Below are 13,957 nucleotides of genomic sequence, written 5' to 3'. Positions count from 1 at the left end.
GAGTTAACTAATCAACCTCAATGAGGTGGTGAGTAATAATGAAAACCAGCAGACATTTGGCTCTCAAGGACCAGTGTTGAGGACCTCGGGTTGAGTGGGTGAGATGGCAGCTTGGTTTGCCTGTTGAACTGTGCTTGCATAACAAAACCAAGAATTGCCCTTGTAATGTGAACCGTTATGGAACGTTGTTTGCGTATCGTGGTGCTAGCTTTCTGAATAACTTTCACAAGCAAAGATATAAGTATTGGACATTGTATTAAACTGTATCCTTGCAGGAAGAAGGCATACTGCTTTTGGCTTTTGATTCTAGCTATGCTCTGATGGAGACCGTTCCCTTCCGTACCAATTAACATGCGTGGGGAAATAGTGATGAGCGTAGAGAGAACGCGCCGTAGCCGCCCTCTTAATAACTCTTTAATGTTTGATTTATGAATATAACTAATACATTGCGTATTGCTTTGTACATATACCATTAAGAGACCGACATGTCTGATAAATCGTAATTAGAAGTAAGCGACGAAATTAATGGAAGCGCAGCATTAGAATTTAAGTACTTCCCTTTAAATTGGCACCTAAATCCAGCCATTTATTTCACGCTATCCACGCCTCCATTCGCACAAAGCTAGACACCACTGGCCGAAATCTCATACCCGAAGCCCTCCCCTTTTCAGCGTTTTAAAGTAACATTCTAAAGTAACGGAGAAACCCAGCAGAATGTTTAATTTGCTTTCAGTTAAGTCAGTTATTGTGCATGCGCGTGCGAATATTAGTATGTAATTGACAAGGAATTCACAGTCCTGGATTTTAAACAGGCGCCGTAGACTGAATACATAGGTGAACAGCTCAGTGTCCGTTATTTTGTTCCGAAGAGGAGAAAGAGGCAATATATATTTGCGATAATGGCATTTTTAACCGTTTGGAACTACTACGCTTCGCTTTCCGTCGTTTTCCTGCTGATCTTTGCCCGCACAGGTAAGAATCTCAGATGAAAATGTCATGCATGCTTGATGTTGGAAGTGACACTTGTCAATCGTGCGAAATGAACTTAGCATGATGTACAGTATTTTAGCCCCTTCTAGCATTTTGTAGTAGCGAGTACGGATGTGCGAAAAGTCCTTGTCAATGCAAGCAAATATGTATAGATCAGTCTTGTGCGTGCAAATGGCAGTACGTCATGCAATAGAGTGCGAGAAAGCTTTTTTGAGAACGGTTTAGATTCTGGCGCAATACGTTCTGTCAGTTTTCCTACACTCAGTTCCCCATGTGTTTGTTGACCTTTCATCAACGTAGGCGCGTCAGGCTATACAACTATCCATACCTTTACCACTGCAGGGTTATGTTCTTTATATGCCTAGTGATGCTGAAATATAGCCGTGAGTGTGCACACAAGGTTGTGTGCTGAAGTTGTGTTTGTATGTTCGCGTACCTGTCAGTGTGTGCATGCGAGTGAACTGCCAGACGACCAAGTTTGTGTCCGCGTCAGTGTAGGCACATTTGCTGTGACAGCCTGCTGAATTAGCTATTCTGTTCCGTCAATTGATCATGCATATGCACGGGGGTTAATTAGTTTGTGTATGAGAGCCTCCCTGTCACAGTGTGTTTGTGTGTTCGCTGCAGTGGCATTCTGTTGGCAATGATGTCATTAGTGGGATGTGTGCGTGTGTGCGTGTGCGTGTGTGTGTCTACTTGACATCATGGCGTGATTGAGGAATACCAGCAAGGTTAAGAGTGGATAACCTATAGATTCACTGCAACATAAATCAGAGTGGGAACAGCACAGTGGCTCTGCGGGTGGCGCTATCTCCACACAGCTGCATGGTCGTGCGTTTGAATCAGGCTTTGTCTCTCTGCCTTTTGCATGTTCTTTCCTCAGGGTTCTTCATGGGTTCTCTGTCTGCTTGTATGGTATATGAATGTGCCTTTCCCCGCAATCTCAGTCAGGGTGTGGCTCCTTGGTGCCCTTTGCCCGGTTTATTTACCCCCTCCCCCCCCGGGCTGGTCCTGACTCTGTGAGCGGATGCTAAACAAACCAGTTCTAATTAAAACTGATGACAGGATGTCCAGTTATTGAGGCTTCCGCGACAGCTAGTGCATTGGTCCTTTGAACTGCCGTACCCCAGGGTCCAAGAGTCCGGGGGAGCTCAATACCCCCCCCCCCCCCCAGAAAGAGGTCTGAGTTCTGTCTAAAGGGATCTAATTGCAATCTATAATAATTATAAAATAATGTGTTATTTAGCTGACACTTTTATCCAAAGCAATTAGACTGCGCTGGGGACAATCACCCCTGGAGCAATGCGGGGTTAAGTGTCTTGCTCAAAGGCCCAACAGCTAAGCATATGGTATCGTGGCAACACTGGGGCTTGAACCACCAACCTTCCAGGTCCCAGTCATGTACTTCTAGTGGCACCCAGAGTCCAGCTGGCCTTCTGCATCATCCTAAAGGGAAGCCCTCCAGAGAGGGAGGGCGATAGTCAGCAGGATGTTCCCTGGCTGTGCCCAGTCAGCGACTGTTCTGGTTCATCTTGGCACCTGTAATCACAGCTGATTAAGACGATGTGCTTGTGCTAGTGTGTTGCCGTGTTGGGAGGTACTAACACATATGACGAGGGAATCAGAATTTGGAGAATAGTAGGAGAGTAGGGGGCAAAACTACATGCCAGTCCAGCCAAGTTAGAGGTGGTGTGCTCATGTTTGTCTGCAGGAATTTCGAGTGCCCCCCGAAACCCCACTACCTGTCCCTAAATAAAATTTAGATGTAATATTGCACTATTAAAAAGGCCAAACAAGAAAGTAAATAGATGGAGACTCTTACAGAAAGGGAATATACTGAAATTATATAGAAGACATTATCAACATTCCAACACCTTGTACCCTTATTGCACTAATATAGATTTTTTAATGCGCTGCTATGAAATGTATTCACTATATTTATTTATTTTATTGCAGCACAATAGATTTGCGTAGCGCAAGCCTCTGTCCGAGAGTGGGGGTCTGTCACAGTTGGGGGTGGGTACAGGGTGTTCAGGGCTGAGGTGCCGGCCTGATGCACTACAGCGGCTGGAACATTAGCACCCACCTCGCGGCTGTTTGTTTCTTTTTCAATTACTGTTCCTCGGTACCTCATAATAACAATTTATTCACTCAAATGCATTGTGTCGCATCCATCCCATTTATTTTAATCTTTATGCGATTTGTTATGGTGCCATTTTCTGACGCGCGGCTTTTCCGGGGCGCCGTCGACAGATTGTCACGCCAATAAAACGGCCTCTGATTGAAAGAGGAATGGGAGGAAACGGAGAGCGGAGATAATGAATGTGACGCAGGCTCGGGCTCCGCTTAAGCGGTAAAGGAAACCAATAAGATGTGGGACCAAGAGGGAAGGTATGGAGGAGGTGAACATTCTATCAGTCAGTCCATCAATTTTTAATTTTTACAGAGCTGCAAGCGCACGGCTGCCACTGGAGGATATCACGTCTCGGTTCACATAAACAGTACACGAGCAGTCCTGTGGGAACGCCTTGTGTGCTGTAATACAGATATTTTAACACGGTTTCCTGTTGAACAGGCGAAGCGGGGGGGGAAGAAATCCCTTAAACCAGAACCATAGATTTAGCGAGGCTTAGCGAGCTAAACCCGTTTATCTACGTGCGGAGACGCTGTAATATAATTACCCTCAATTCGGACGACAACAGATGCAAACGATTTGCACCGTTATCAGGCGTTGGCTGAATTGGAGCTGAATCGGAGGAAAGCAGGCTTGGCGTGCTGTAAAAAGCTGGGCCTCCCAGCTTGTGGGATGTGTCTGGAGGGCAGCTGATGTTGACTGAATTTATTTGACGTTTAACATCTACATAGTGTCAGTACCCCAAAGGCAGTAGCCATATACACAGTACAATTATCGAGGAAAACAAAACACAATAGAGTAATGATGACTTATTTCCATTGTGGTCCTCGTTGTGCTAGGCCTTGGTTAGCACAGGCAGGACTGACTCTATGCCTCACCAAAATGAAAAAGACAGTAGCCTACATAGATTACAACATATACGATACATACACACTCAAAGGGCATATCGCTATTTCCCTGATTTCTTCTTTGAACTCATCAGCCGTTCCTTAAAGCGGGCGGGAGACTCCAGTCCCGGAGGGGAGGCGGGTGGGTTGCAGTGTGTGCTGAATTTTGTTGTGTTTCAGCTCTTACGTGATTCGTTCACACCACTGATTGACAAAGGGGTCCCCACACACCTAGTTTCCTTGGCCTGAATTGGCTGCTGATGGAACTGGGCACTGGACAAAAAAAATGCAGACGCTGTGGTCTTCCTGGACTTCAGTTTGGCATCCCTGGCATAGTATCTCGGTGTTAAATTTCCTGTACAGATATGTGGGGAAGGAGATCCAGGATTTTGACCGTATCCTGCAGGAAATTGTGGGGGGCCGGGGGGGGTTGTTATCGGGAATAGCAAGAGAACAGAGAGCATCTGATAGACCCCCCCAAAGTACTCCGTATATGAGTATATACAGTAGGAGCCTGATAGCTGTGGCGTATCAAAGTTCTGCCTATACCAAGTGACATAAAGCAAGCTTGGCAGCAGGAGACCATGCTAGCCTCGCCGCAGGTGGAAATGTACACGCTACAGGGAGGAAGGTTTTTCCAACAGTGAAACGGATGAAAGAAACAGGGTTTGTACTCTAAATTTCCAATGCTGCATCTCCCAGATCGATGTGGGACAAAGCTGATCGTTTGGTAATTTCAGGGTGCCCCTTGCCACATGTAGGGGGGGGGGGGGCAACGTGGGGAGCAGGGGATGAGTAAACTGTGGATTCCACAGAGTAATGAGCCCAGCCCGGTATGACTGCACCAGCCAATTTGGTTTCAGAGAGGAAATGTAAATGTCTGCTTGTTGCAGAGATTTTAGCATCCAACTTGATACCAACTCACTAAGTACCCTGTTGCTTAGGCTCATCTCTGAAAGGATGCCAGCTAATGTAGCATGGTGCTGACACTTGTATTAGGAGTCATTACGCTGGATCAGGCACTGTTAAATCTTCCACGGCTTGATTAGCTAAAAGAGTCATTGGAACGTTTAGCCCAAAGGACTGAAACCTCCGTAGAACATGGAGCAGCGCTGAAGCCATGAGACTGCTGCATTTAAAAAAAAAACTAAATCAGTTTTATTAAGATTTTTTGTGGGGTGGATGGAGGGGAAGGGCTGTAACGGGCAGGTAATGGTGTGAGACCTTAAGGTTCTGCCGTAACAGAAGTGGGGGAGCAGAGAAAGAGGGAAGAAGTACAGAAAAAGTGGTTGAAGGAAAGGTGAACGGAAAGTCAGAGAGGTAACAGAAATGTATGAGTCAATGAAAACTGGGTGGGACTGCACCATTCATTAAATTACATAATGCAGATAGCATAGAAAACGATTAAATCAGCCCACGATGGCAGGACGTCCTTCTGCTCAGCGAAAGGGTGACTACTGTGTGTAACTAATGAAAACGAATGCCAAGGAAAAACCTTATCTGCACCGACCTGCTAAGCAGTGGTTCAGACCAGGGCAGGTCAGGTCCACATTAAAGCAAAGGGAATTGATCAATGATAGTCCATCAATGTCAGATCCTGGCGCTTATAATGGCTCGGAGTGTGGAACGCGTAACGGGGGGATGATCTATTACTTGGCTGATGATTTGTTGACGTAACGCTGCATTGATCATTGACGCGATGCAGTGTAATGAAGTCGCCCTGCCCGTGGAGACCGAGAGAAACGAGGCTTTAATGTGCCTCAGCGTATTGTCATGGGACAAGTAGGTAGTGTTTGTTAATTAACTGTTTAATGCGATCCAGGGTTCCCAGTAGCCTGCATATAGTAGCCAGTTAAAGACCTTTCCTAAGGTCTATAAATTGAGTGCGATGCTATAAATTCAGTGCAATTCAGTTTTATTTGTATAGAAGACTGCCAGTAAGACGCTTTACGGAGTAACAGAAGGTACCAGCCCTAATAAATAATACATCAGAAGTAAAAAATATCACAGCTGTGGCCATAATAGGGACATTTTGTATGTAATGTTTCTGTGGATCCCGATCATATAAAATGACTTAGGGGGGGTTTGGCAGTGCCGGGAAACACAGTTGCAGTCGTCGTACCTTGAAGCACGGTTCTCACTTTAATTACATCCTCGAAAAACCCAGCTGTTGAAACCATATGTAAAATCTACGCTGTGTGGGTCACCTTCGGCGGTGCAGATTTGGGCGACGAGGAAGGAAAACGTTGAGATGTACGCAGACAGTCTTTCATTCACTGTGTAAGATTCAGAAGCGAGTGTCTGTAGAGATGTGCATCCAAGGGATTGCGCCGAGCGGTGAAAGGCCAACATATTAAAAAAGCAAATGGAAACAAATTAACTGCACATACATGACCGTACATCAAAGTGTTAATTAGTTTTGAACTCTTAACATGATTTTATGGTAGCATTAATCTTGTTGTCGTCAGTGTCAGTAGAACACGACTGATATATGATTGAAAGCGGTGTGGCAACAGCATTTCATTTGACTATCGGCACCTGATGCCATACCACATCATCCAATCTCCTATTGGTTCACACCATTTGAACCGGGGCCGCAGTGTAGCATAAAGTCATTCTGCACTTGTAAGATTAGAGCGTGTGCAATTTTTTCAGAGGTGTGTGTGTGTGTGTGTGTGTGTGTGTGTTATTTCTGGCTTAATCTCGGCCAGCAGGTGACACAACAGAAGTACAAATTTGCATAAAACCCGGAGAGATATGGTGGAGAGTCCTCTGAAAGCCATTGTTATTGGGAAAGAATCATCCGTTTCCAATTTATAAGGTCAGTGGCTCGTTCTATCACAGGCAAATTAAGGCGGCACCTTGCCTTAGCTGAAAATCGAAGAGCAGAATTGGGTCCGCGCTTCAATGGAAGAGCTCACGCAGTGCTTTCTTCAGCGACCTGCTCTGTCCCACAATGGGGCTCACGGTACATTACAGTTATTTAGCTGGTGCTTTTATCTTGCATCTTACAGTTGATTAGACTTAGCAGGGGACAATCCTCCCTTTGGAAATGCGAGGTTAAGGGCCTTGCTCAAGGGCCCGACAGCTGCACGGATCTTTTTGTGACTATACTGGGGCTTGAGCTACCAACCTTCCAGGGTCCTAGTCTTGTACCTTAGCCTCTACACTACAGGCTGCCCCCCGGTACACAAACTCAGCGGCCCGTTGAAGACCGCGAATCCCACCATGGTGGAACTGCAGGGGAAGAAAGATTCCTTTAGCAGGGTTAAAAGGATGAGGAGCGTGTAACAGCATTTTGGCGCGCACCCTAGTTTGTGTGTTTAATTCTTGTCAGTTGCTGTTTAAAGGTTCACTGCATCTCTATTTCACACCTAGCAGATGAAAAGATGTCGGCAGGCTCTGTCAGGCAGAAATGTTTTTAACCAAGTGACGGCTTCCTTATCTGCAGTACCTTCTCTCTGGAGAAAAAACGGCCAAACCTTTTCTGATAACTGAACTGAATTAAGAGTGGCCGTGCAATTTATTTAGAACCGAAGCCATTATATCAGTGACTCCATATATACTGCAACACCTGTAAATACATTAAGTTTGATGCACGTTGTTTGAATGCTAAATTATTTACCTGTGATTCCTGTTTCTAAGACTATATAAAAATAAATTCCAAAAATCTACATTCTCCTAAATGATGCCAATGCACAATGCAGTGGGGTGCAAAAATGTGGGAACCCCTGTTTTAAATGTCTGTTTCAATGAATCTGCACTAAAAAATTTGCAGAAAGGCAAATTTAACTCTGTATCATTTAAAGCCAGATTGCTTTTATTTACATTTTTTACTGTTTATGACAGATAAAAAAGGAAAGGGAGCCCTTTCGGATTATTCTTTGTTACTTTTAAAAAAGATGATTACTAAGGCACTAAGTAATTCCAGCCCCCCTGCGACCCTGTTCAGGATAAGCGGGTTAAGATAATGGATGGATGGATGGATTATTTTTAAACGGTTAGAAATGTTAATAAAAAGTAATCTTGCTTTAAAATGTGAAGAAATGTGTCATGTATCAGGTTTGCTTCTGTTTACTCTGATTTTAATTGTAAAAGGCTTTTTTTGCAGACTACTGTAAATGATAATTAAATTTTATTTAAATGATAATTAAAACAAATTATGATAATTAAAGAGTGACATTGGACTAACAGCTCTTTAACGATAATTAAGTAGTGATAGGGGATTGTTAACAATGAAACCATGTGAAAGTAATTTCCCCCAATACAAAAATAATAAAATAAACAAATAAATAAATTTGGCATTTAGCAGATCCTTATCCTACCAGGTACTGGTTTCATTTTTTCTCACATACCATCCATTTTATACAGCTGGATATTTTATGAAGTAATTCGGGTTAAGTACCCAACTCAAGGGTACAACAGCAGTCTCCAAGCTGGGAATGATTCAAACGACCTTTGAGTTAAAAGCCAAGTTCCCTCACCATTATATTACACTGTCCCCCAATAAAGAGGTTGTGGCTACTCTAGTCGTGCTGTCAAAAGACAGCCACAATTTATAAGCCATTGTAGAAATGTCTGTTTACCTATTTGATTTGATCAGATTTTTTCCCCTTCTTGCTGTGGATTGCTTGCAGATATTATGTGTTAAGTGGGTACAAATAAACTTTGTTTTCCAATAAAGGTGGTACAAGTCAAGCAGGGATGTCGCTATTCCACGAAGCAGTAGTACAGTAATTGCCTCATTTTGAATTCAATGTGAAGGTAGGAGGTAATTAAAAGTAATACAACAATAAGTTTGTGTAAAGTTCACCAGGCAATCTGAACGTGATGGTACGTAAAACAATCAGACGGAAATTTCAAATAGAAAATTAAATTATTATGAGCTTTCAGATAATAACAAGAAACAAGACTAGAAATATTAAGGACGGCTGCAGGCAGGCTGTAATTAAGCCGCGGTATCAATTACACATTAGGCACTTGAAGCCGAGGCTACACACTTTGCCGTTCCAATGCCTGCTGAGATAAGTACAACTTTGCCAGCAGTCATTGACACTTACACTGAAAGACATTTGCATGCAAACTTACATGCTGAGAATAATGTCATCGGGAAACACTGGCAGCTTGTGATGCAGCTCTATGAGAGTAAGGGTGCTTTGGAAACATTATTATCTTATATTTTTCCTCTTGTTTTTATTTTGTACCCGTCTGAAATTCCCAATCCTCTTCACAGGCCCATCGTATTTCTCCAAGCTTTTCAGTCAATTGGGGAGAACACAGACGAGCATGGGCGTCTTTTGAAGTGCCTGCAGCCAGCTGCAATGGTTTCTTTTCGCCCTGCAGTGTGCTAGCTCAGCAGCACTGCTGGCTTATGAGCCGGCAGCCTGTAGCCTAGTGGCTAAGGTACATGACTGGGACCTGGTGGGTGGGTGTGTCAAGCCCCATTGGAGCCACGATAAGATCCGCACAGCTGTTGGGGCCCTTGAGCAAGGGCCTTAAGCCCACATTGCTCCAGGGCCTATTGTCCCCTGCTTATTCTAATCAACTGTAAATCACTTTAGATTAAATGCAACAGCTAAATAACAAATAATTTAAATTATGAGAGGCCTGCACATCACAAGCAACTGTCCTTGTTGCTGGTACCTGACTTGACCAGAGGTGGCGCTGTTGAGTGATTAGACCATTGACAATCCTGATGACTAGACGCCCCCTATTTACTTCCACAGGTGACACTATGGGCCCTCCAAGAGCCTTTTAATTAAAAACATCCCCTGCTACGTTTGGTCAGAATCAAAGTTGAAAAGTGATCGGGTACCCTCCCTCAGTAGAACCAAATTTCTTCACAGCTATAATATAGATATTTATAATCGTAAAAATAATGCTGCTTAACCTGCTATCTCAATGTCTTTGGAGAGTTGATGCCTTAAGCCCTGCTTCTGTACGGCTCCCGCTAGTGTGGCCCATCGAACTCTGACCAATTTGAGGACGCATTTTGGACGAAAGCGGGTCCGCCGCTCCGATGATTCTGAGCCAGCGGCTCAGTGGGACGAGCCACCCAACAGCACCCCCTGTTGGCCATATGTTCCTGCCAGCTGAGCTTCACACATCCTTCTCATCTGCACTCTATATATCTGTTCCCTTTTTCCCAAGTTTATTTCACTTTTATGTGTCTCATTACTTTGCACTGCATAATCCCTCTCTCGCGTCCCTCCCTCTCCCTCCGTAACAAATTTTAATCTTTTAGTTTTTGCCAGGGACATTTATATTCTTTTTTCCCCTCAAAAGTTTGAATTGGAAGGGCATGAGGAATGGGCAGAGTGAGTGAGTCCGTGCGAGTGTGGCATTAGAGAGAAGTGAAAACCAGAAAACAAGCAGGAGCTCTAGATTAGTCCTACAAATTTCTCTTGTGAACGTCAGTAGGTGACACAGTGGTAATTGCTTTATATTATTTAAAGACAAAGAAGAATAAATAGGGGGATGAGAAGAGAATAAATACAGGCTTTCAATGAAAATGAAAGATGCATGAGCCTTTAGAAGTTTTAATTGCTGCCCTGGTATTTGCGTAGAAATGACTGGATGAACCCATTTGGAAGCAGAATGATGCTTTAAAAAAGCTTATCCCCATGTTTCTTAAAGACTTGGCTAACAAGTAGATTAATGAAAGAAAATGTCCTAGCAAATGGGTGTGTATATACATTGGTAGCTGTGCATTTTTCTGTGTATATGAAGGGATTAGGCTGTGCAATGTTATGTGAGAACCTCACTTCAGGTCCTCACTGTACACACTCAGTGACCACTTTAACTGTGTTAGATAGACCTGTACACATGCTCATTAATGCAAATAACTGATCAGCCAATCATGTGGCAGCAAATCAATGGATAGAGCGATGCAGACATGGTCAAGGGGTTCAGCCGTCGTTCAGACAAGACATCCGAATGGGGGAAAAAAATGTGGAATGATTGTTGGTACCAAAAGGGGTGGTTTGGAACGTCATTGAGAAAAAAGAGAGCACTGGTGAGCTCAGTAATCGCAAAAGGCCTTGTAGGAAGAACTTTGCAGTTGAATACCGAAGAATGCTTACAGTCATGAAGGAACACATGTTCAAAAGATCAGAAACACTCGATTCACTTGTGTTAGAGTGATAGCAAAGTGTGAAGGCGTAAAAGGAACTGGCCAAGAGTCTAAGAAAAAAGCTGAGAATGTACACTTCAACAACATGTGAATTGTTTGATTACAAGTCTAAAGATCGAGTACACAGCCAAATATGCAAACACAGGCTACACTGCAGGAGGTAAACCATTAGTTATCTGCAAAAGACAGGATGGCCAGGTTACAGTTTGCTTAGAAGTACATTGTCAATGGAACATCTTTGGTCCCCCAAAGGCAACCAAAAGTCTACAATCAAGATTAGATATCACAAGCTTTCTTATACCTGCACTAAGGAAGTTATTGAATACACACGACTAATCTTAAACAGCAGTGAACCCAACTGTCCAATTACTTTTGGTCCCCTAAAATTGGCAGACTGTATGAAAAGGAACGTAATTCATACGCCGATCACCCGATATGGATGTAAATACCCTCAAATAACTAAAGGTGATCTGTTCTTTTATTTTTTTCTCCCTATGCCCCCCCCCCCCACTTTGGGGCACAACGTTTTACATAAATACTGAATTTTACATGCGTTTGACATAAATTAAACAATATTTTATTGGAAAGGAACTTCAGTGGCATACATGCATTTTGAATAAAAATGAACAAAAAATAGCAATAATGATATCTTTCCTATAATAATAATTTTATCCTATTCCGACAATATTTACAATTTAGTGATTTTTTTAAATGCAATTAATTAATTCTGACTAAAGGATTTCCTTTTCTTTTTCACCCACTCCTTTTTATTTCTTTCCTCCCTTTGTCTTTTTTTTATATGGCCTATCACCAACCCTCAGCCTGTCTGATTTTCTTTTCCAGCCTTGAACCATACAAACTATATTTATCATTTCCCTGAGATACCAAGGTTTCTACTCTGCTGTGAGTTTTTTTTTTACAATTGATTTAAAATGCTCCATTTGACATACAGAACAGTCTGTATGTCCATTTCAGCCTTGATGTTACACTTTCTTAGCCACATTTGTATTTGAGTCTGGAAAAGGCTCACTATGGGACAGTACCAAAATAGATTCTGTTTCATCTTGGCATAAACTACATACTGGAGAATGTTCAATACCCGATCTATGTAACATTTCTTTGGTTGCTAAAATTCTATACAGTAGTTTCAACTGGAATCAACAGTTATTTTATATACACTCAGTGAGAACTTTATTCGGTATTTATTAGACTTCTTTTTTAGACTTTTACGGCTGTAGCCTATTCACTTAGAGTTATGATGTGTTGTATGTTCAGAGATGCTCTTTTGCACACCACTGTTGTAATGTGTGGTTATTTGCGTTACTGTCACCTTCCTGCCAGCTTTGAGCAGTCTGGCCATTCTCCTCTGACATCTCTCATTAAGCAGGCATTTCTGTCTGCAGAACTGCTGCTCACTGGATTTATTTTCGTTTCTTTGCACCATTCTTTGCAAACTCTAGAGACTAGTGTGCGTGAAAATCCCAGGAGATCAGCAGTTTCTGAGATACTCAAACCACCCTGTCTGCCACCAACAATCATCCATCCATCCATCCATCCATTATCTTAACCCGCTTATCCTGAACAGGGTCGCAGGGGGGCTGGAGCCTATCCCAGCATACATTGGGCGAAAGGCAGGAATACACCCTGGACAGGTCGCCAGTCCATCGCAGGGCACACGCACCATTCACTCACACACTCATATCTATGGGCAATTTAGACTCTCCAATCAGCCTAACCTTTGGACTGTGGGAGGAAACCAGAGTAGACACGGGGAGAACATGCAAACTCCGCACAGAGAGGCCCCGGCCGACAGGGATTCAAACCCAGGACCTTCTTGCTGTGAGGCGGCAGTGCTAGCCACTGCACCATCCGTGCCGCCACCAACAATCATTCCATGGTCAAAGTCACTTAGATTTTTTCCCCATTCTGATGGTTGATGTGAACACTAACTGAAGCTCCTGACCTGTATCTACATGATTGTATGCATTGCACTGCTGCCACACAATTGGCTGAGTAGATAATCGCATGAATAAGTAGGTGTAATAAAGTAAATAAATAAAGTGCTTGGTGAGTGTATATTCATATTTGTTTGTGCATAATAGTCTGCACATTCCCCATGGCAAATGCAAATACAGCAAAGGTATTAGGACAGTGACCCATTTTCTGTTGGCTCTGTACTCCAGCACATTAAATTTGAAGAATGAATACCAGGTTAAAGTTAAAACTGTCAGCTTTAATTTAAGGGTATTTACATCCATATCGGATGAACTTTGTAGGAACTACGGTCCCTTTTTTCTGATGAATTTTGAATGCATAACAGTGCTGTCATCTTGTTCTGGATTACTGTCCCCCCCCCCATTCTGATGGTTGATGTGAACATGACCTGTATCTACATGATTGTATGCATCGCACTGCTGCCACACAATTGGCTGATTAGATAATCGGATGTATATGTAGGTGTGAAAATGTTCCTAATAAAGTGCCCATTGAGTGTATACACAGTGAGGACTTTGTTTCCCATTCTAGGAGTGAACGATATGCACTAACAGGGCCGCTGGGTAGTTTTAAGCTGCTTATCCTCTGTGGATGCACCTCGAGGTCTGGTATCGAATGTGGACTGTCACGCCGTCTGTGGCCAGCCACCCCACAGGGCAGTGCATAATTGGCCATAGCATCACCAAAGGGGAAATGAGCAAGTCTGGTGAATATCACGGCGAAGATGAAGGCCTCTTCACAGTACATTTCTATGAAAAGACGTGGTTTAACATTTAATTACTTATTATGTTTGTAAAAACTGCTGATGGTCTAAACATG

The 13,957-nt window shown here is 43.2% G+C and overlaps 1 protein-coding gene across 4 annotated transcripts in view; it reads left to right on the top strand.

Annotated features, from left to right (window-relative positions):
* The first annotated feature begins 636 nt into the window (after positions 1 to 636).
* Positions 637 to 13,957, top strand: part of LOC133137464 (cell adhesion molecule 4-like) — a 69,466-nt gene continuing 56,145 nt past the window's right edge. For 3 of the 4 annotated variants that reach the window (XM_061255762.1, XM_061255761.1, XM_061255763.1), the window contains exon 1: positions 637 to 972. In XM_061255762.1, the coding sequence (XP_061111746.1) occupies positions 900 to 972 (73 nt within the window). In that variant the 5' untranslated portion in view covers positions 637 to 899. The remainder of the gene's footprint in view (positions 973 to 13,957) is intronic. The other variant, XM_061255759.1, reaches the window with a different exon arrangement.

The sequence above is a fragment of the Conger conger genome, chromosome 9 (genome assembly GCF_963514075.1).
Source record: "Conger conger chromosome 9, fConCon1.1, whole genome shotgun sequence".
NCBI classification, from domain to species: Eukaryota; Metazoa; Chordata; class Actinopteri; order Anguilliformes; family Congridae; genus Conger; species Conger conger.
Note: the sequence above shows the minus strand (reverse complement) of the source record. Positions and strands in the feature narration are given on the sequence as shown.